Raw genomic sequence first — 15,546 nt, 5'->3', positions numbered from 1 at the left:
TTAGCAAATGGAAAGAATATGGAACTACCCAGACTCTACCTAGAGCTGGCCGTCTGACCAAACCGAGCAACCGGGCAGAAGGACCTTGGTTATGGAGGTGACCACAAACCCAATGACCACTCTGACAGAACTACGGAGTTCCTTGGCTGAGATGGGAGAACCTGCCGGAAGGACAACAGTCTCTGCAGCACTTCACAAATCTAGGCTTTTTGGGAGAGTGGCCAGACGGAAGCCACTCCTGAGAAAAAGGCACATGACAGCATGCCTGGAGTTTGCAAAAAGGCACATGAAAGACTCTGAGAACATGAGGCAAAAGATTTTGTGATCTCATGAGAGAGAAATTTATCTCTTTGGCCTGAATGCAAAGCGTTACGTCTGGCCGAAACCGAGCACAGCTCATCACCCATCTAATACCATCCCTACCGTGAAGAATGGGGGTGGCAGCAACATGCTTTGGGTATGCTTTTCAGCAGCAGGGACTGGGAGATTTGAAACGACAGAGGGAACAATGAATGAGGCCAAATGCAGGCAAATCCTTGAGGAGAACCTGCTACAGAGTGCAAAAGACCTTGGACTGCGGCATCGATTTACGTTTCAACAGGACAATGCCCACACCCATACAGCGAAAGTAACACCGGAATGGCGTGAGAACAAGAATGCAAAAGTTCTTGAGTGGCCCAGCCAAAGCCCAGACTAGAATCACATTGAGAATCTGCGGAAAGACTTGAAGATAGCTGTTTACTGACGCTTTTTTTTTTTTTTTGTATACTGAATCGAGCTCGTGAAAGAGCTGACATTTACTTCACAAACAAATCAACCAGACAAACAAAATATATAAAAAGAGGGAGCGGAAGACAAGAGAAGAGGAAGCACACAAACACTTGAGAGCACACAACATTTAAGAGCAGGGAGATGTGTGGGAGGGAGAGGGCTTGGGGGGAGGAGGCGTGGGAAGGGGAGGGGGGGTGGGAGAAGTATAAAACACAAGGACACCAAGGACTTCCAGGACAGAAGTTGATATTTCAAAAAGTGGAATTGGGGTGAAATTATCGGGGATAGAAAAGATCAAGGTTTTGGATGGGGGAAGATAAGAGATGGTGGTAAACAGCTGTTTTAAAGACCTGGAGGGTGGAGTGGGATTGAAGAGAGTGAGGGAGTTTGTTCCAGAGGCGAGAGAAAAGAGGAATGAAGGAGTGAAGGTGAGCAGAGAGTTGATTTTGGCAGTTTAACCATAAGAGGGTTGCAGGCAGATCTTGTGCAACCTGTAGGAATATTTGCGGGACAGAGCCCAGAGAGAGAGCTGGGGGGGGCAAGGCCAGAAATGAGTCGGTAGAAGACGGAAAGACCACCAACCTGCCTGCGGTGAGTGAGTGAGAGGCCCTTGGAGTTAGCTTCATCGCGGGAGATTCCAATGATTCTGAATGCTTTGCTTTCAACAGCGTGAAGACGAGCTAGGTGTGAGGCAGGAGCACCAGCCCAGAGGGGAGAGCAGTATTCCATTGAGCTGCGGATGAAAGCCTTGTACGTGGTGAGGAGCTCAGGTGTGCCAAGGAAGGACTTCGCACGACGGAGGATGCCCAGTCGGCGACTGGCTTTGGAGGCCAGATTTGAAATGTGGTTTTCCCAGGAAAGATCATGGCAGATAGTGAGACCCAAAAGTTTGAGTGACAGAACTTCTTGGAGAGGATTATTCAGAAAGTAGATGGGAGGGTTGTCCAGTCGGTCTTTTCGGAGAGACATCGTAAGAGTGTGTGATTTGTCAGGATTGAAAGACATGTTCCACTTGTTTGCCCAGTCTGTGATTTTGTCCAGGTCTGCAGAGAGTGAGTAGGCTGCAGACTGCCGATCTGAGGGATGAAGAATGGAGCGACAGAGAGTAGAGTCATCAGCAAAGAGAGGATTTTCAAGAGAGTCGGAGAGATCATTGTTGAAGACCAGAAAAAGCACAGGGCCCAGAACACTGCCTTGGGGAACTCCAGCCTGAACAGGAAGAGGAGATGAGAGAAACCCATTCAGGGCCATACGTTGACTACGACTAGAGAGGAAGTCCGCCAGCCATGCGTGGAGATTTGCATGGATACCAAAGGAGGAGAGTTTGGTGAGCAGAGCGGGGTGCCAGACCATATCGAAGGCATGTGATATGTCGAGGGAGACGGCTCTAATTTCCTGTTTGGCATTGAGGACCTCCATCCATTGCTGAGAAAGCAGTAGCAGCATATCCAGAGTCGAGTGACCAGGTCTGAAACCAAATTGATGATCAGAGATCAAGCCATTGGAGAAGAGGAAAGATTTCATATCTGAAGCAATGATGGATGATGCTTCCCATCCAATTTGACAAAGCTTCAGCAAATCTGCAAGGAAGAATGGGAGAAACTCCCAAAATCCAGATATGTAAAGCTGATAGACATACCCAAGAAGACTCAAAGCTGTAATTGCTGCCAAAGGTGCTTCTATGGGATATTGACTCAGGGGTTTGAATACTTGTGTAATTTAGATATTTCTTTTTTTCATTTTTGATTATTTTGTAGAAATTTCAAAATAAATTCCACTTTGACATTTTGGGGCATGATGTATAGATCAGTGACAAAAAAAATCTCAATTTCATCCATTTTTAATTCAGGCTATAACAAAAAATGTGAAAAAGTCAAGGCGTGTGAATACTTTCTGAAGGCACTGTACATGTTTGAGTCTATGAAAACCCTTTTATGCGACATGTCATATTTGGATTGGGTTTGATTTTTACGGCGTAGCCCATTGGGCAGAGCCGTCTAGAACAGTGTTTGTCCGTCCGTCTGTATGTATATGTATGCATGTATGTCCCCTCAAACGTATACCAATCAGAGCTAAGAATCGGATCACATGACAGGGTGATGTGATTACGTCTGATGTCATTACGGCGGTGCTGCGGCTGACTTTACGCACCGCCATTTTGATTTACATGCCGTTCATGCCAAACATATTGTCGAACCTGTCATATATCATAATCGCCATGCTCTACCTTTACGTTTTTCATTCATTGTGAAACACAAACCAACCGATTGTTAAAATGACCATCAAATATCGAAAGCATCGGCGTTCCCACAATACGGTACGTATAGTATAGGCCTTAGGCTTTATGACTCACCGTCTGCTTCGGACAAATTAAACCCAGGTCTCTTAATAGTGGTATCGTTTCAGTAGTATCGTTTTCGTAGTAATAATAATATTATAGTAAATATAACCATAACACTTGGTAAATATAACCATAATCCCAATGTCGTGAATGGAAAGTTGATGGATTGAAGTGGTGTAACTGTGGAAGTAAGGAATCCACCTCGGTTTTTTTTTTAAATAATAAAATTTTCGTAATAATGTCACATTATTATTATAGTAAATCTAATCATAACACTAATCCCTTTGTCGTGACTGCAACGTTACTTGAGGTGAAATATATATCTTGTATATATTAAAGTATATATAATTTTTGTGTCCGGCTGTCATGCTACGTAATTACGTATATGATGTCATTACGATGTAAACACCCGGTCACTTCGAGAGTGGCAGGAAAGGTCGTTCCTCTTTGGGGTATATAGATTACAGTCGATCTATGGTCGGATTTCAAGAACATTGGTTGTGTGTTCATTTACCAAGTTTCTTGTGGAAAGATCGCCAAGTGGTTTAAGCATTCGAGCAAGCATTCCATTCAAAACCCTTAAGGAACGGCTGGCTTGGCAAGCGCTAGCTAGCTGCTTGGTAAATGAGCACACCTCCAACCCTTGTGGGGTATAATCTAGATTACAGTATATCTTCGCTGGAAGTAAAACATACCTCATGGATGTCTGGATTCCTCCAAATTTCTTTGCTTAATGTTATGAACAGCATTAGTGACTGTTTAAAAAGCTAATAATGTGTGTTTGTGGTTTATAATATTTTGCAAGGCTGGCTATGCCGCTGTTAGACTTTTGGTCTTGTTTTTTTAACCAACTTCCTGAATTTGCATTGCTGAAAGCTTCTAATGTTTTTGTTTTAAATCACATGCCGTACATCATTTAATTTACAGCTTGGGAGTTGAGCCTGTTGACAAGGACGTTGTATTGCGCCCCCCACGAAATGTCAAGGAGAGCATCTTGACTCGGAGCCTTGTGGGAAAGATCCTCATGTCATCTTTTATCATTGTTTCAGGAACACTTTTTGTCTTCTGGAGGGAGGTATGCATATTTCATTTAATTCTATCTTAAATGTGTTTTTTTTGTTCTTTTGTTTTGATTTTCTGTATTTTGTTAACTGAAGTTTTTTGTTATTCAGTGTTTGTTGACTGAAATTTTTTTCAGGAACTACATTTTCATTATTTTGTCAAATGAAGCAAGAAAAAAATTGAATAGCACTGTTGGGCATGTGGTTGAAATAGTGTTATTTGCATGGAGAAGGATGGAGAGCTTCCGGTTGTGTATAAGTGATTATAAAGGAAAACTGGCAATGTATTCATGCCGTTTGCTTCACTTTGGCAGTGTGGGGCTATGTGGCTATGCATCTGAGGTCAGCTATATATCACAGTCTCACTGCTTGTGGTGCTGCAAGCCTGAGTTAACCCTGCAGCCAATGCCTCCCACTGCCCCTCCTTATAATTAACATTTTACCCTAATTCCAAACCTGCTATAAAGGAGTATACACACACACACACACACCTGTGTATAAACTTCTTGTAAATCAAAATAGCATGTGGACATTTTCTCTTCCTGCCATCAACCTGCTAGAAAAGAGAAGCTATTATAAACATTCAGGAATTACCATTTCTGTGTGTGCGATTACAAATTTGGCCAATCACTGTTCTCCTATCGTGGGGCCACCTGTACAGGGCAGAGAGCAAAACATTTGCGCACTACATACATGCACCACTCTCTGCCGCTCCATTCCTCTTCCCTCAGATCGGCAGTCTGCTGCCTCCTCACTCTCTGAAGACCTGGACAAAATCACAGACTGGTCAAACAAGTGGAACATGTCTTTCAATCCTGACAAATCTCACACTCTTACTATGTCTCTCCGAAAAGATCGACTGGACAACCCTCCCATCTACTTTCTCAACAATCCTCTCCAAGAAGTTCTGTCGCTCAAGATTTTGGGTCTCACTATCTGCCATGATCTTTCTTGGGAAAACCACATTTCCAAGCTGGCCTCCAAAGCCAGTCGCCGACTGGGCATCCTCCGTCGTGCGAAGTCCTTCCTCGGCACACCTGAGCTCCTCACCACATACAAGGCTTTCATCCGCAGCTCAATGGAATACTGTTCTCCCCTATGGGCCGGTGCTCCTGCCTCACACCTAGCTCGGCTTCACGCTGTTGAAACCAAAGCTTTCAGAATTATTGGAATCTCCCGCGATGAAGCTATCTCTGAGGGCCTTTCACTCACTCACCGCAGGCAGGTAGGTGGTCTTTCTGTCTTCTACCGACTCCTCTCCGGCCTTGCACCCCCAGCTCTCTCTGTGCTCTGTCCCCCAAATATTCCTACAGGTCGCACAAGATCTGCCAGCAACCCTCTGATGGTTAAACTGCCGAAATCTCGGCTCTCCGCTCACCTTCACTCTTTCATTCCTCTTTTCTCCCGCCTCTGGAACAAACTCCCTCACTCCCTTCAATCCCACTCCTCCCTCCAGGTCTTTAAAACAGCTGTTCACCACCACATCTTATCTTCCCCCATCCAAAACCTTGATCTTTTCTACCCCCGCTAATTCACCCCAGATCCACCTTGTTTGAAATTCCAACTTCTTTCCTGGAAGTCCTGGCAGTGTCCATATGTTTTATACCTCTCCCACTGCCCCCTTCCCACGCCCCCCCCCCCCCCCCCAAAGCCCTCGCCCTCTCTCAGATCTCTCGATGTCTCCATGTCTCTCGGTCCCTGCTCTCAAATGTTGTGTTTGTGTCCTTCCCCCTCTCTCCCCATCTTGTCTACCGCTCCCTATGTTATATGTTTTATGTGTCGGTTTGTCTTTCTGTGTGATTAATGTTCGCTCTTTCACGAGCCTCGATATTGTATACAAAAAAAAAAAAAAAAAAAAAAAAAAAAAAAACCCATGGTAATCGTGGTCTCAGGATGTTTGATACAAATGCCTTTAAAACACTTAATGCGCTGAATTCAAATGACAAAAAGTTCACTTTTGAAATTAAATTAGTACTATTACAGCTTGCATTTGGCGAACACTATTGAGGCCTAAATTTCTTCACAGTGAAATTTGTTCAGCCAATTGCTTTCTAGATGTGAATGTCTTAACTATTAGAGTTCATTTAATTGATGTACCTGATGGGTTAATGTCTTTCTTTTATCATAGCCAACCATGTGAATTCACTTTAGGTTAAACAGCATATTTTAAAAGCCTCATTAAAGACTCACTTACTGCTGAGAAATGTGTGACTGATCCACCATTGTTAAAAATGTAACTCGTCCACGGCTGGTAAAAATTTGTACAATACGAAGAAGCTGACCACCCGCTTTGAAAAATGCATGCCACGGCTCGAAACTACAGAGCAAAGGGATAACTCCTTTGGCGTATCTCTGATGCAGGAGCATACATTCATGGTTGAGAGGAAAGACTTTAGAACATGGGGTTTTGATGAAGTTTATTTGGCGAAACACGAACCTTTGTCCAGCAAGCATCGCAACACAAATCTGTGCGAACTTGATCGTCTGAATGCGTATGTGAGGAAACATGTTCTGTGTACGCAACCGTGTATTATATAATAAATATTAATTCTCTTCAATTTCCACCCATGTAACAGCCTGAAATTTGAAATGTTGCTTCGGTATTGCTGCTAATACATTTTGTAATTATTATTTAGTTTAAAGACCATTTTGGTTGATGGCGTTATTCCAATTGGTAATAACGCCATCAAGACTGATCCTTGCAATGACAGGCCAGCCAACCTTCTCCCTGCTCGAAGGAATAGTAATTGAATTGGTCACGTTTAAAAACCTCGAGTCTTATCTCTGATAATCAGGTTAGATTCATTCCTGATTAAGCAACACTGGGGATGCTGCTTCTTCTTTTAGCAACCGATCGTGTCGGAGAAAACGAAAGGTGCAACACACATCTGTCAGAGATGGCATGGCAATTACATGAAACGGTGCTACAAAAGCATGCCTTTAATTCCAGGTAATTAAAACCAAACCGACAAGTAGGAAATGAGTTTGAGACGTTGATGAGAGCAATATGCATTATTTGTTCTCTTAAAGGAGAAAATGAAAGGTAGAGCAAACCTGCTGTTGCTGCTTCATGTGTAATTATGAAAGTCTAAAATGCTGTCTCATTGTACAGGCCAAGGTGAAAAAAGAAACTTGTCACAGCTTTCGTAGGCTTCTCCTAATAATGTTGCCGAGGCTTTGTTGCATCTGCCATTCTCTCGGTGTTACACGGGACTTGGCAGAGAGTGATGGGAGAGGGCTAGGAGCATGGCGACTTTTACTGTCCATAACAGACTGTGCAACTTGAGTAAACGAGTGGAGAAAGTGTGACAACAGGGAGGCATTTCATCAACCTTGTTGAAAGCAGGATTTTGGTCGGTAATGGAAACGCTTTCGCTGTTAGAGTTGTTGTAACACAGGAACCGTTTTCAGTGCAAATGAGGCATAAGTGTACTCAAAAGCAAATGACAAGCCTTGTAGTTTGCTCCAAAGCCAATGCAGATTGCACCAATTCATATGATTGCCCCAGAATCTGCCAGAGTGCAAATATAATCACGGTTGTCAGCAAGATTATTTATTATACTCGTAATAGGCATCCGCGACCAACCGTGACCATGTTATGGAACATCAGCCGAGACCCTTGTGTGAATGAGATGAAAAGGGATGAAAAGGGAAAGTTCTGGTCAACACAACGTTCAGGATAATATTTGTGCTTATTATTTTTTTATGTTGTCTATTGTGCCCACACGTAAATAGTTTCCCGGGAATTCCAAGGAAATTGACTCGGGATTCTGCCTTTTTCTGTTTGTTTGTTTTTTCGGTTCGGGCTCGGTAAATTTGGGCTCAAACCATATATAATGGCAAGTGTAGATGTGCTTGCAGTGTGCTCTGTTCACCTCTTCTCCCAACACGAAGGAAAGACTCATTAACTTGAATTTTATGGCCTTCAAAGCCATCCCACAACCAAGTTGATTAAACAGGAAATGTGTGCAATGGTAAAAGTTAGCTTCATACAAAGTTACATGATGCAAATGTGGCAGGTGTTTCAAAAATTCCGTTTTCTGCCGGCATGGGATGCAGGATGTTTCATGTAGCAGGAATAAATGGCCCCGACCTTGCTCCATTCGGTCTCGGCCGAATAATGCATTTATCTTGATGAGCATCACTTTCTCGAGTTAGTGGTTTATTTGGTTGAAAATATGTGTGGGTGTGATTTTTGGCACCATTATGTAAAATCTATTTTTTTCTGATGTATTATTTGTATTCTTTGTTTGCATTTTGCACAAAATTGAGCAATTTAAAATAATGATCTGTCATTTATTTTTCAGTTGCAGGACAACATGATCACTCCACGAGACACAACCATGACCTTCACTTGTTTTGTCTTCTTTGACATGTTCAACGCATTGAGCTCACGTTCGCAGGTATCTTTCATACCACATTTATTACCTCCTCCCACCGAAGGTGGATGGAGGTTATATTTCCACTCCTGTCTGTCTGTCTGTTTATTTGTCTGTGAACAAGACATCTTAAAAAGTTGTGCACGGATTCAGACGAAATTTGGCAGAGAGGTAGCGTATGTGACAATGACGAAATGATTTGATTTTGGTGAAGATCCGGATCCGGATCCGGCTAGTAGAATTTATTAAGTGATTCGTCACCATTGAGAGACAGGGCCAAAAACGATATATAGCAGGATATCTCAAAAAGTTGTAGACGGATTTGGACGAAACTTGGTGGACAGGTTGCATGTGTGACAAGAAATAATTGATTCTATTTTGGCGAAGATTCAAATCCAGATCAGAGATTATTTTAAAAGTGATTCTTCACCATTGAGTGATGGGGCTAAAACTGGTTGACGAATTGGCGAAACTTGGTGGGCCTGTTGTGTGTTTGACAAGAACGAATCGATTCGTTTTTGGTGAAGATCCGAATATGGATTCGGATACGATAATTATTTAATTTTTAAGTGATTCTCCACTATTGAGAGATCGGGCGAGAAGCGATTATATAACATGATATTTAAAAAAGTTATGGACGAGTTATGACTAAACTTGGTGAACGAGATGGTTAGGTGACAAGAACTAGCTGATTTGATTTTGGTTCAGGTCCAAATCCAGATCCGGCCTATCATTGGGACACAAAATATAAACTGTTCAGCCTGTTGGAGGTATGCTCTCTACCGAGTGCCGTTCTAGTTTCAGGTTGCTTTTCCGGGCTGCATGTTTGTTACCATTTTATGAGGGATGAAAAACAAAACATTGTCATTTATACTTGGTATGGAAAACACAAGCTTTCATTTGCTTACTGGCAAATAAAAATAGTGCAACAAAATCTCTACATTGTCCTTCACAACCAGCTGTACTATTAGTACATTTTTATTTTATTTTATATTTTTGCATCATTTTCACAAGTGCAGAATTGGTCTGAAAGCAGGTGCTTTTGGAGTTGGTATTATGAGTATTTCTTGTTATTATTTTTTGTTTGTTTGTTTTTGTAGTCAAAGTCCGTTTTTGAAATTGGTTTTTTGAGCAACCACATGTTCTGCTATGCTGTTGGTGCCTCCATCATGGGTCAGCTGGCAGTGATATACTTCCCCCCACTGCAGAAGGTTTTCCAAACAGAGCAACTTAGCTTGCTGGGTAAGTGAAAGACTACATCTGAACACTTTTTTTAACCAAAGTTAAAAACTCATGGAATACCTGAGGTCCACACACAAAATGGAGACGAATAGAGCAGTTAGACAAACAAGGGATACACAACAAAAGTGGAATGACATAATGGGCTTCTAAAATATGACAAAAAAAGATGATATCACAGATCTGGGAGGATGTGGGGAAGTTTATAATCAATAAAAATCATAGACATTAAACCAAGTCAGGAATGGGCACCAAGATGGAATACTCGTAATAGACATCTGGGAAATGCTGGTTGGTCATGGCTTAAATGTTCCAACCGTACAATCTTAAGTTATTGGCAGAAAGAATGTGACAAGACAAGAAGCGACTCCACAGTCAAGAGAAGAGTGGGACAGGAGGGGTAGTGAACAGCATTGCATGTTCGATGAGAACAAGATATAGCTTGCTGGAGGTGCATGTGCAATAAGGGCTAGGTTAGGAGTGAAGAAAGCTCTGAGATGAAGGTAGGGAGAAACCACAGATGAAGCAGTTGAGGACTGCAAATCCCCTAACTTCCCCTACAGCAGAAGTAAAATTCGAACTCACATCCTCTGCTTCTTACCTAAATACAATAACCTCCAGTGCGTTTGACTCCACAGCCTCCTCTTATCAAAATCCTTTGTTACCCTGTTCTCATCATCCTTCCCAATTGAGGCTGTATTTCCCAAGGTATCATCTTCACCCCAGTTCTTTTCCTTCTATGCATTAACAAGCAAGCCTGTGGGTCCCAGGCCCACATTTCGTTGCGTTATTTGTTTGTTTGTGTGCTTTTCGTTTGAAAATCCAAAAATGGGGAAACAGGTACATCAAGGGTGTATTGAAAACATCACTTGCCAGGAGCTAATGACAGTGCCCCGACCATCCATCACACAGCCAATTGGCAGCGTCTCACGACACTGCCAAGCCACGTGAAGCATAGTTCACACTTGCTTTGGGTGTTTATCGATATGAATAATGAAAATGTTTTTTGTCCAAGTTAAATATTTCTTGACCCTGCACTGCCTGGGTCCTTGGGGATTAACATGATACCATTTTCAACATTTTGTGCAACCAGTGGCTTTGGAGGAAATGCAATACCAGCACACAGACATTGGATGTTGTTATATAAATGACCCCTTAATTGCTCTGGAAAACCTTTTTTTTTTCTCTTATAAGGACCCGCATTTTCCTTGCAATAGTACATTCCCACAACATGCCAACAACGTCGAGGCTCATGTAAGAGCTAATACATAAACAGAAACACAAAAAGCATATAATAAAGGGAGAGAGAGGGAAGTACAGCTACAGTAGAGAACAGGGACATTGGGAGATCTGTGGAAGGGAGTGGGCTTGGGCGGGGTACACGGGATAAACAAGATGGACACAACATGGACTTTCAGGAAAGAAAACGGGATTTGAAAAAGGTGGATTTGGGGTGTATTAACGGGGGTAGAAAAGATCAAGGTTTTGTATGGGGGAATATAAGAGATGGTGGTGATTAGCTGTTTTGAATACCTGGAGGGAGGAGTGGGATTGAAGAGAGTGTGGGAGTTTGTTCCAGAGGTGGGAAAAAAGAGGAATGAAAGAGTGAAGGTGAGCAGAGAGCCTTGATTTTGGCAATTTCACCAGAAGAGGGTTGCTGACAGATCAGGAATATTTGGGGGACAGAGCACAGACAGAGCAGGGGGTGCAAGGCCAGAGAGGAGTCAGTGGAAGACAGAAAGACAGCCAACCTGCCTGCGGTGAGAGAGTGAAAGTCCCTTAAGAGATGCCAATAATTCTAAAAGCTTTGGTTTCTACAGCGTGAAGCCGAGCTAGGCATGAGGCAGGAGCACCAGCCCAGAGGGGAGAACAGTACTCCATCAAGCTGCAGATGAAAGCTTTGTATGTGGTGAGGAGCTCAGGAGTGCCAAGGAAGGACTTCTTCGCCTGACGGAGGATGCCCAGTCGGTAAGTGCCTTTGGAGGCCAGCTTGGAAATGTGGTTTTCCCAGGAAAGATCATGGCAGATAGTAAGACCCAAAAGCTTGAGTGACAGAACTTCTTCGAGACGATTGTTGAGAACGTAATGCCATTTACTTTGCAGATGTGATTGTTGATGATGATTGATCAACATTGATGATCAAATTGATCAGATTGATGAGATGTTGCAGCTGTGATGCCATTTGAAGAGATGGAAAGGAGCATACACCAGAGACAGACTTAACAAATGCGCTACGAGGTTTTAGAGGTGGGAAACAAGTTTGAAAGTTCATTCTTGAGGTTGGACAGATGGTGTTTTCTGGCTCTCCTGATAGTGGACACACAGTTGTTGCTGACTTTGTGGAATACACCGAGATTGCCTTTGGTCGGGTTAGCCTTCCAGGAAGGGAAAGCAAGTTGTTTCAGCGACACGGCCTCACCACAGGAATCACTTCACCATGGGTGGGAAGAAGGGTAGGATAATTTAAGACGTGATGGGATGAATCTGTGCATGAGAGATGGTTTCTGTGGAAGAATTCCCAGGCTGAGTTGTAATCAGGGGTGGTAGATATGGGAGACCAGTCCTGAAGAAAGATGGCTGCTTGCAGTCCCTGCCCATCTGTTTGAGTGAAATGTCAGACTCGTGGGCATTGAGGTAGCTCTGAAAATAGTTAGAGATATTTTGACTTTCACAATTGTCTGATCAGATGAACCAATTGAAGCAATGGAAGAGCAGGAGACATTTGCCGGAAAGTTAGTCATTACCAAGTTCAGAAGGGAGGATTTGTCATTCGGAGAAATCCGGTTAGAAAGTTCACAGATTGAATCAGTCCCATGGAGTCACAGAAGTCCTTTGCTGATGAAGTGCCATGATTGGTGACAGAGGTATCATCACTCAGCCAAGTTGCATGGTGGCAATTGAATTTGCCACAATTGAGGAAGAGAGAGTTGTCCATCTGCTCTCACTGCTGGGCTGGTTCCCCCACTATCACACTTATCTTCTGGATGGTGTGAATCTAAAGCTCTTAAAATGATTGATATATTCAGTAAGAAAGCAGCACAGGGACTGTCTGCGACTGCTGTCATCATAGACAAACATGTTTGCATCTTTCTTATACCATATCTCCTCAGGTCTTGCCCCCTCTACTCTTTCACCCCTTGCCAGTCCCTACAGGCTTCACACATTGTTCCAGCAATCCGATCCTTGTGAAACTTCCAAAATCCATTATTGCTGCTTACCTTAGTCCTTTGTTCTTCTATTTCATGCTTGTGGAACCCCCTTCCTCATTCTATGCATTTCCTGCACTCTTCTTTCTCGGGCATAAAGCTGACGGTACACCACCACTTCAGGCTATCCTCCATGAAATATTCTTTCATTCCAACCCCTCACTATGCCATTTAATCTCCTTCCCTCGTCTATCTCTTGCTTTCTCTTTCTCTCCCTACCTGTTCATAACTGCACTCTTTGCATCCATGTGCTTCCTCTATTCTGCCATTTCTCTTCCTTGAGCCTACATATTGCATACAAAAAACTCACAGAAAAGATAATTCGTGTCATCAAAATGTCACATCAAATGTTTTTTCCTTTTAACTATTTTTGTTTATATATAATTTGACAGAGTTATCGTCCAAATGAAATATGTTTCACATTTCGATCCATTTAACCTTTTTGTGGTGGGTCGTGTCTCCGGCTCTTTTGTTAGATCTTTTATTCCTCATGGTGCTCACATCAACAGTATGGATTGCATCCGAAATTCTCAAGTTGATGGAGAGAAGGCAAATTGCAGCTCCGCTTTCTCCAAAGCAAGAACAGTACTTGGAAGAAGTTTAACCTTTACGCTGCCTTCAGAAACTACAAGCGTTCATCTTATTTACGGTTTCAGTGAAAATCATTACTTATCTATTGTCACACTTTCTGCTTCACATCTCCCAACAATGTATTTCTGTATTATACACGATCAAATTATTTAATGGTTATGCTGGTAGCTATTGCCATCTTTCCCTCCTCTCCCCCACCCCATTCCCATGAAGTTTAATTTGGTATCACGTGCAAGTTGACTTCGGCCATCACACTTGCTATCACAAAACTTACCTGTGCTTCACAAACTAACTACGCCCATTGCATATTTATGTCGAGCATAACATCATGATCAATATTTTATCTGAATTTAGGTTGTCAAAGGCATTATCATGGTCAACGTTTTCTCTTACGGCTACTGTTGTTGTACGTTTGTTGTTCAGTTTCACTGTTCCATAAAAGAGCAAGTTTTTGCTATTGCTTGACTCCCATTTAGTTTCAATTGTTTCCTCACATTCTCAATAATCCTCATTCTTTGTTGTAGATCTCATCTCATTTTGTAATTGCATTTTTATGGAAGCAATACAGAGGAGAATAGCAAAAGGGTTCTTTCTTTTGTTTATTTTGTGGTCAGAAAGGGGGCGGGGTGTGTGTGTGTGTGTGTGTGTGTGTGTGTGTGTGTGTGTGTGTGTGTGTGTGTGTGTGTGTGTGTGTGTGTGTGTGTGTGTGTGTGTGTGTGTGTGTGTGTGTGTGTGTCAGTCAATATGGAAATGTAAACAAAAGGCCATTTATCACTGTTCTAATTTGTGAACAGCAACTTTCGGCATTTAAGCTCCTTCACGCTCAGCAATTTTTCTACATTTTCCACTGAACGCTTAACAAACTGCCCTGGCAAATCGGCCAAAACATCATGGAGAGAACTTTCTAATTCATCCAAATTAGTGGGTTTGCTGGCATACATTTTTTTCTTTCACCCATCTCCATAAATAAAATCGCTCAAGGATAAACCAGGACTCCTGGATGGCCACTATATTTGTCCTCGTCACCCGATCCATATTTATGGAAAGTGGTTATCCAACCAATTACGAACTTCAACCTAGAAGGTGGAATACTAACTTCATTCAAAATTACACACCATTTTTTAAAGTCTTTGGTAGGACTTATCCAGGGTTCGAACCACCGACCTCCCAGACTCAGAGTTGAAGAATTACATGGCAACTGCAAACGCTTAAGAAAGAAAGAAGTCTCAGTAAGAAAGAAATTCCTTCGAGGAAGAAATTTCCAAGAAGGGCCTCCTTGAATCCTTTAGCGAAAAGAATATTATCGTGCTTGGCCTCTAGGCCTCCTCTAAAATGGCCTCTAAACGGTGTTTTTTTTTGTCTGTCTGCATGCCTAAGAAGAAACACAATACTGTGTATATATCAGTATATATTTTTATGTAGTGCGGGGATTACTTTGACTTAGTACACGGAATGAGAGGGTGAGTAGGCAACTTATGTGACGTCAACTTTTCACAGTGATTTAAAATTTACTTGATAGAATAAAATTAGCAGACAGAAAGATATAAAAAATAATTGAAAGGGAAAATTTTAGTGCCTTGTGTAATGCCGGCCTACCTTTACAGTCTCAAACGGTGACGCTGTCACTGAGACAACAGAGGTTGCAGGTCTGCGAGAACAACTGGGTCAGGAGGATTGTGGGAGTGAAGAGGGTGGATAGAAGGAGGATGGATGAACTGAGGGAGGAGATTGGCATGTAGATGAGTTTGACGAGGAGATTGATAAAAAGCCACCTGAAGTGAGCTGGACACTTGGTGCTGATTGAGAAAGAGAGATTGGCGCAAAGACAGTGAATGTGTTGAGGAAACTAAGACTGCTTGAGATGGGGAGATTGTGTGAGGAGTGATGTCAATAAGGTGGGGGTGGATGGGGAGTGGAGAGAGATGGCTGAGGACAGGGGGAAGTGGAAGAGTATCGTG

The 15,546-nt window shown here is 42.6% G+C and overlaps 1 protein-coding gene across 5 annotated transcripts in view; it reads left to right on the top strand.

Annotated features, from left to right (window-relative positions):
* Positions 1-14,174, top strand: part of ATP2C1 (ATPase secretory pathway Ca2+ transporting 1) — a 138,125-nt gene extending 123,951 nt beyond the window's left edge. For all 5 annotated transcript variants that reach the window (XR_013622697.1, XR_010983384.2, XM_068107945.2 and 2 more), the window contains 4 exons: positions 4,040-4,187; positions 8,481-8,576; positions 9,653-9,794; positions 13,474-14,174. Coding sequence is in view for 3 of the 5 variants with exons in the window: in XM_068107945.2 (XP_067964046.1) it covers positions 4,040-4,187; positions 8,481-8,576; positions 9,653-9,794; positions 13,474-13,601 (514 nt within the window). In the remaining 2 variants the exon portion in view is untranslated. The remainder of the gene's footprint in view (positions 1-4,039; positions 4,188-8,480; positions 8,577-9,652; positions 9,795-13,473) is intronic.
* Positions 14,175-15,546: the final 1,372 nt, after the last annotated feature.

Source organism: Myxine glutinosa, chromosome 2 (genome assembly GCF_964187855.1).
Source record: "Myxine glutinosa chromosome 2, kmMyxGlut1.1, whole genome shotgun sequence".
Lineage (NCBI taxonomy): Eukaryota > Metazoa > Chordata > Myxini > Myxiniformes > Myxinidae > Myxine > Myxine glutinosa.
This window is presented reverse-complemented; position numbering and strand designations above follow the sequence as displayed.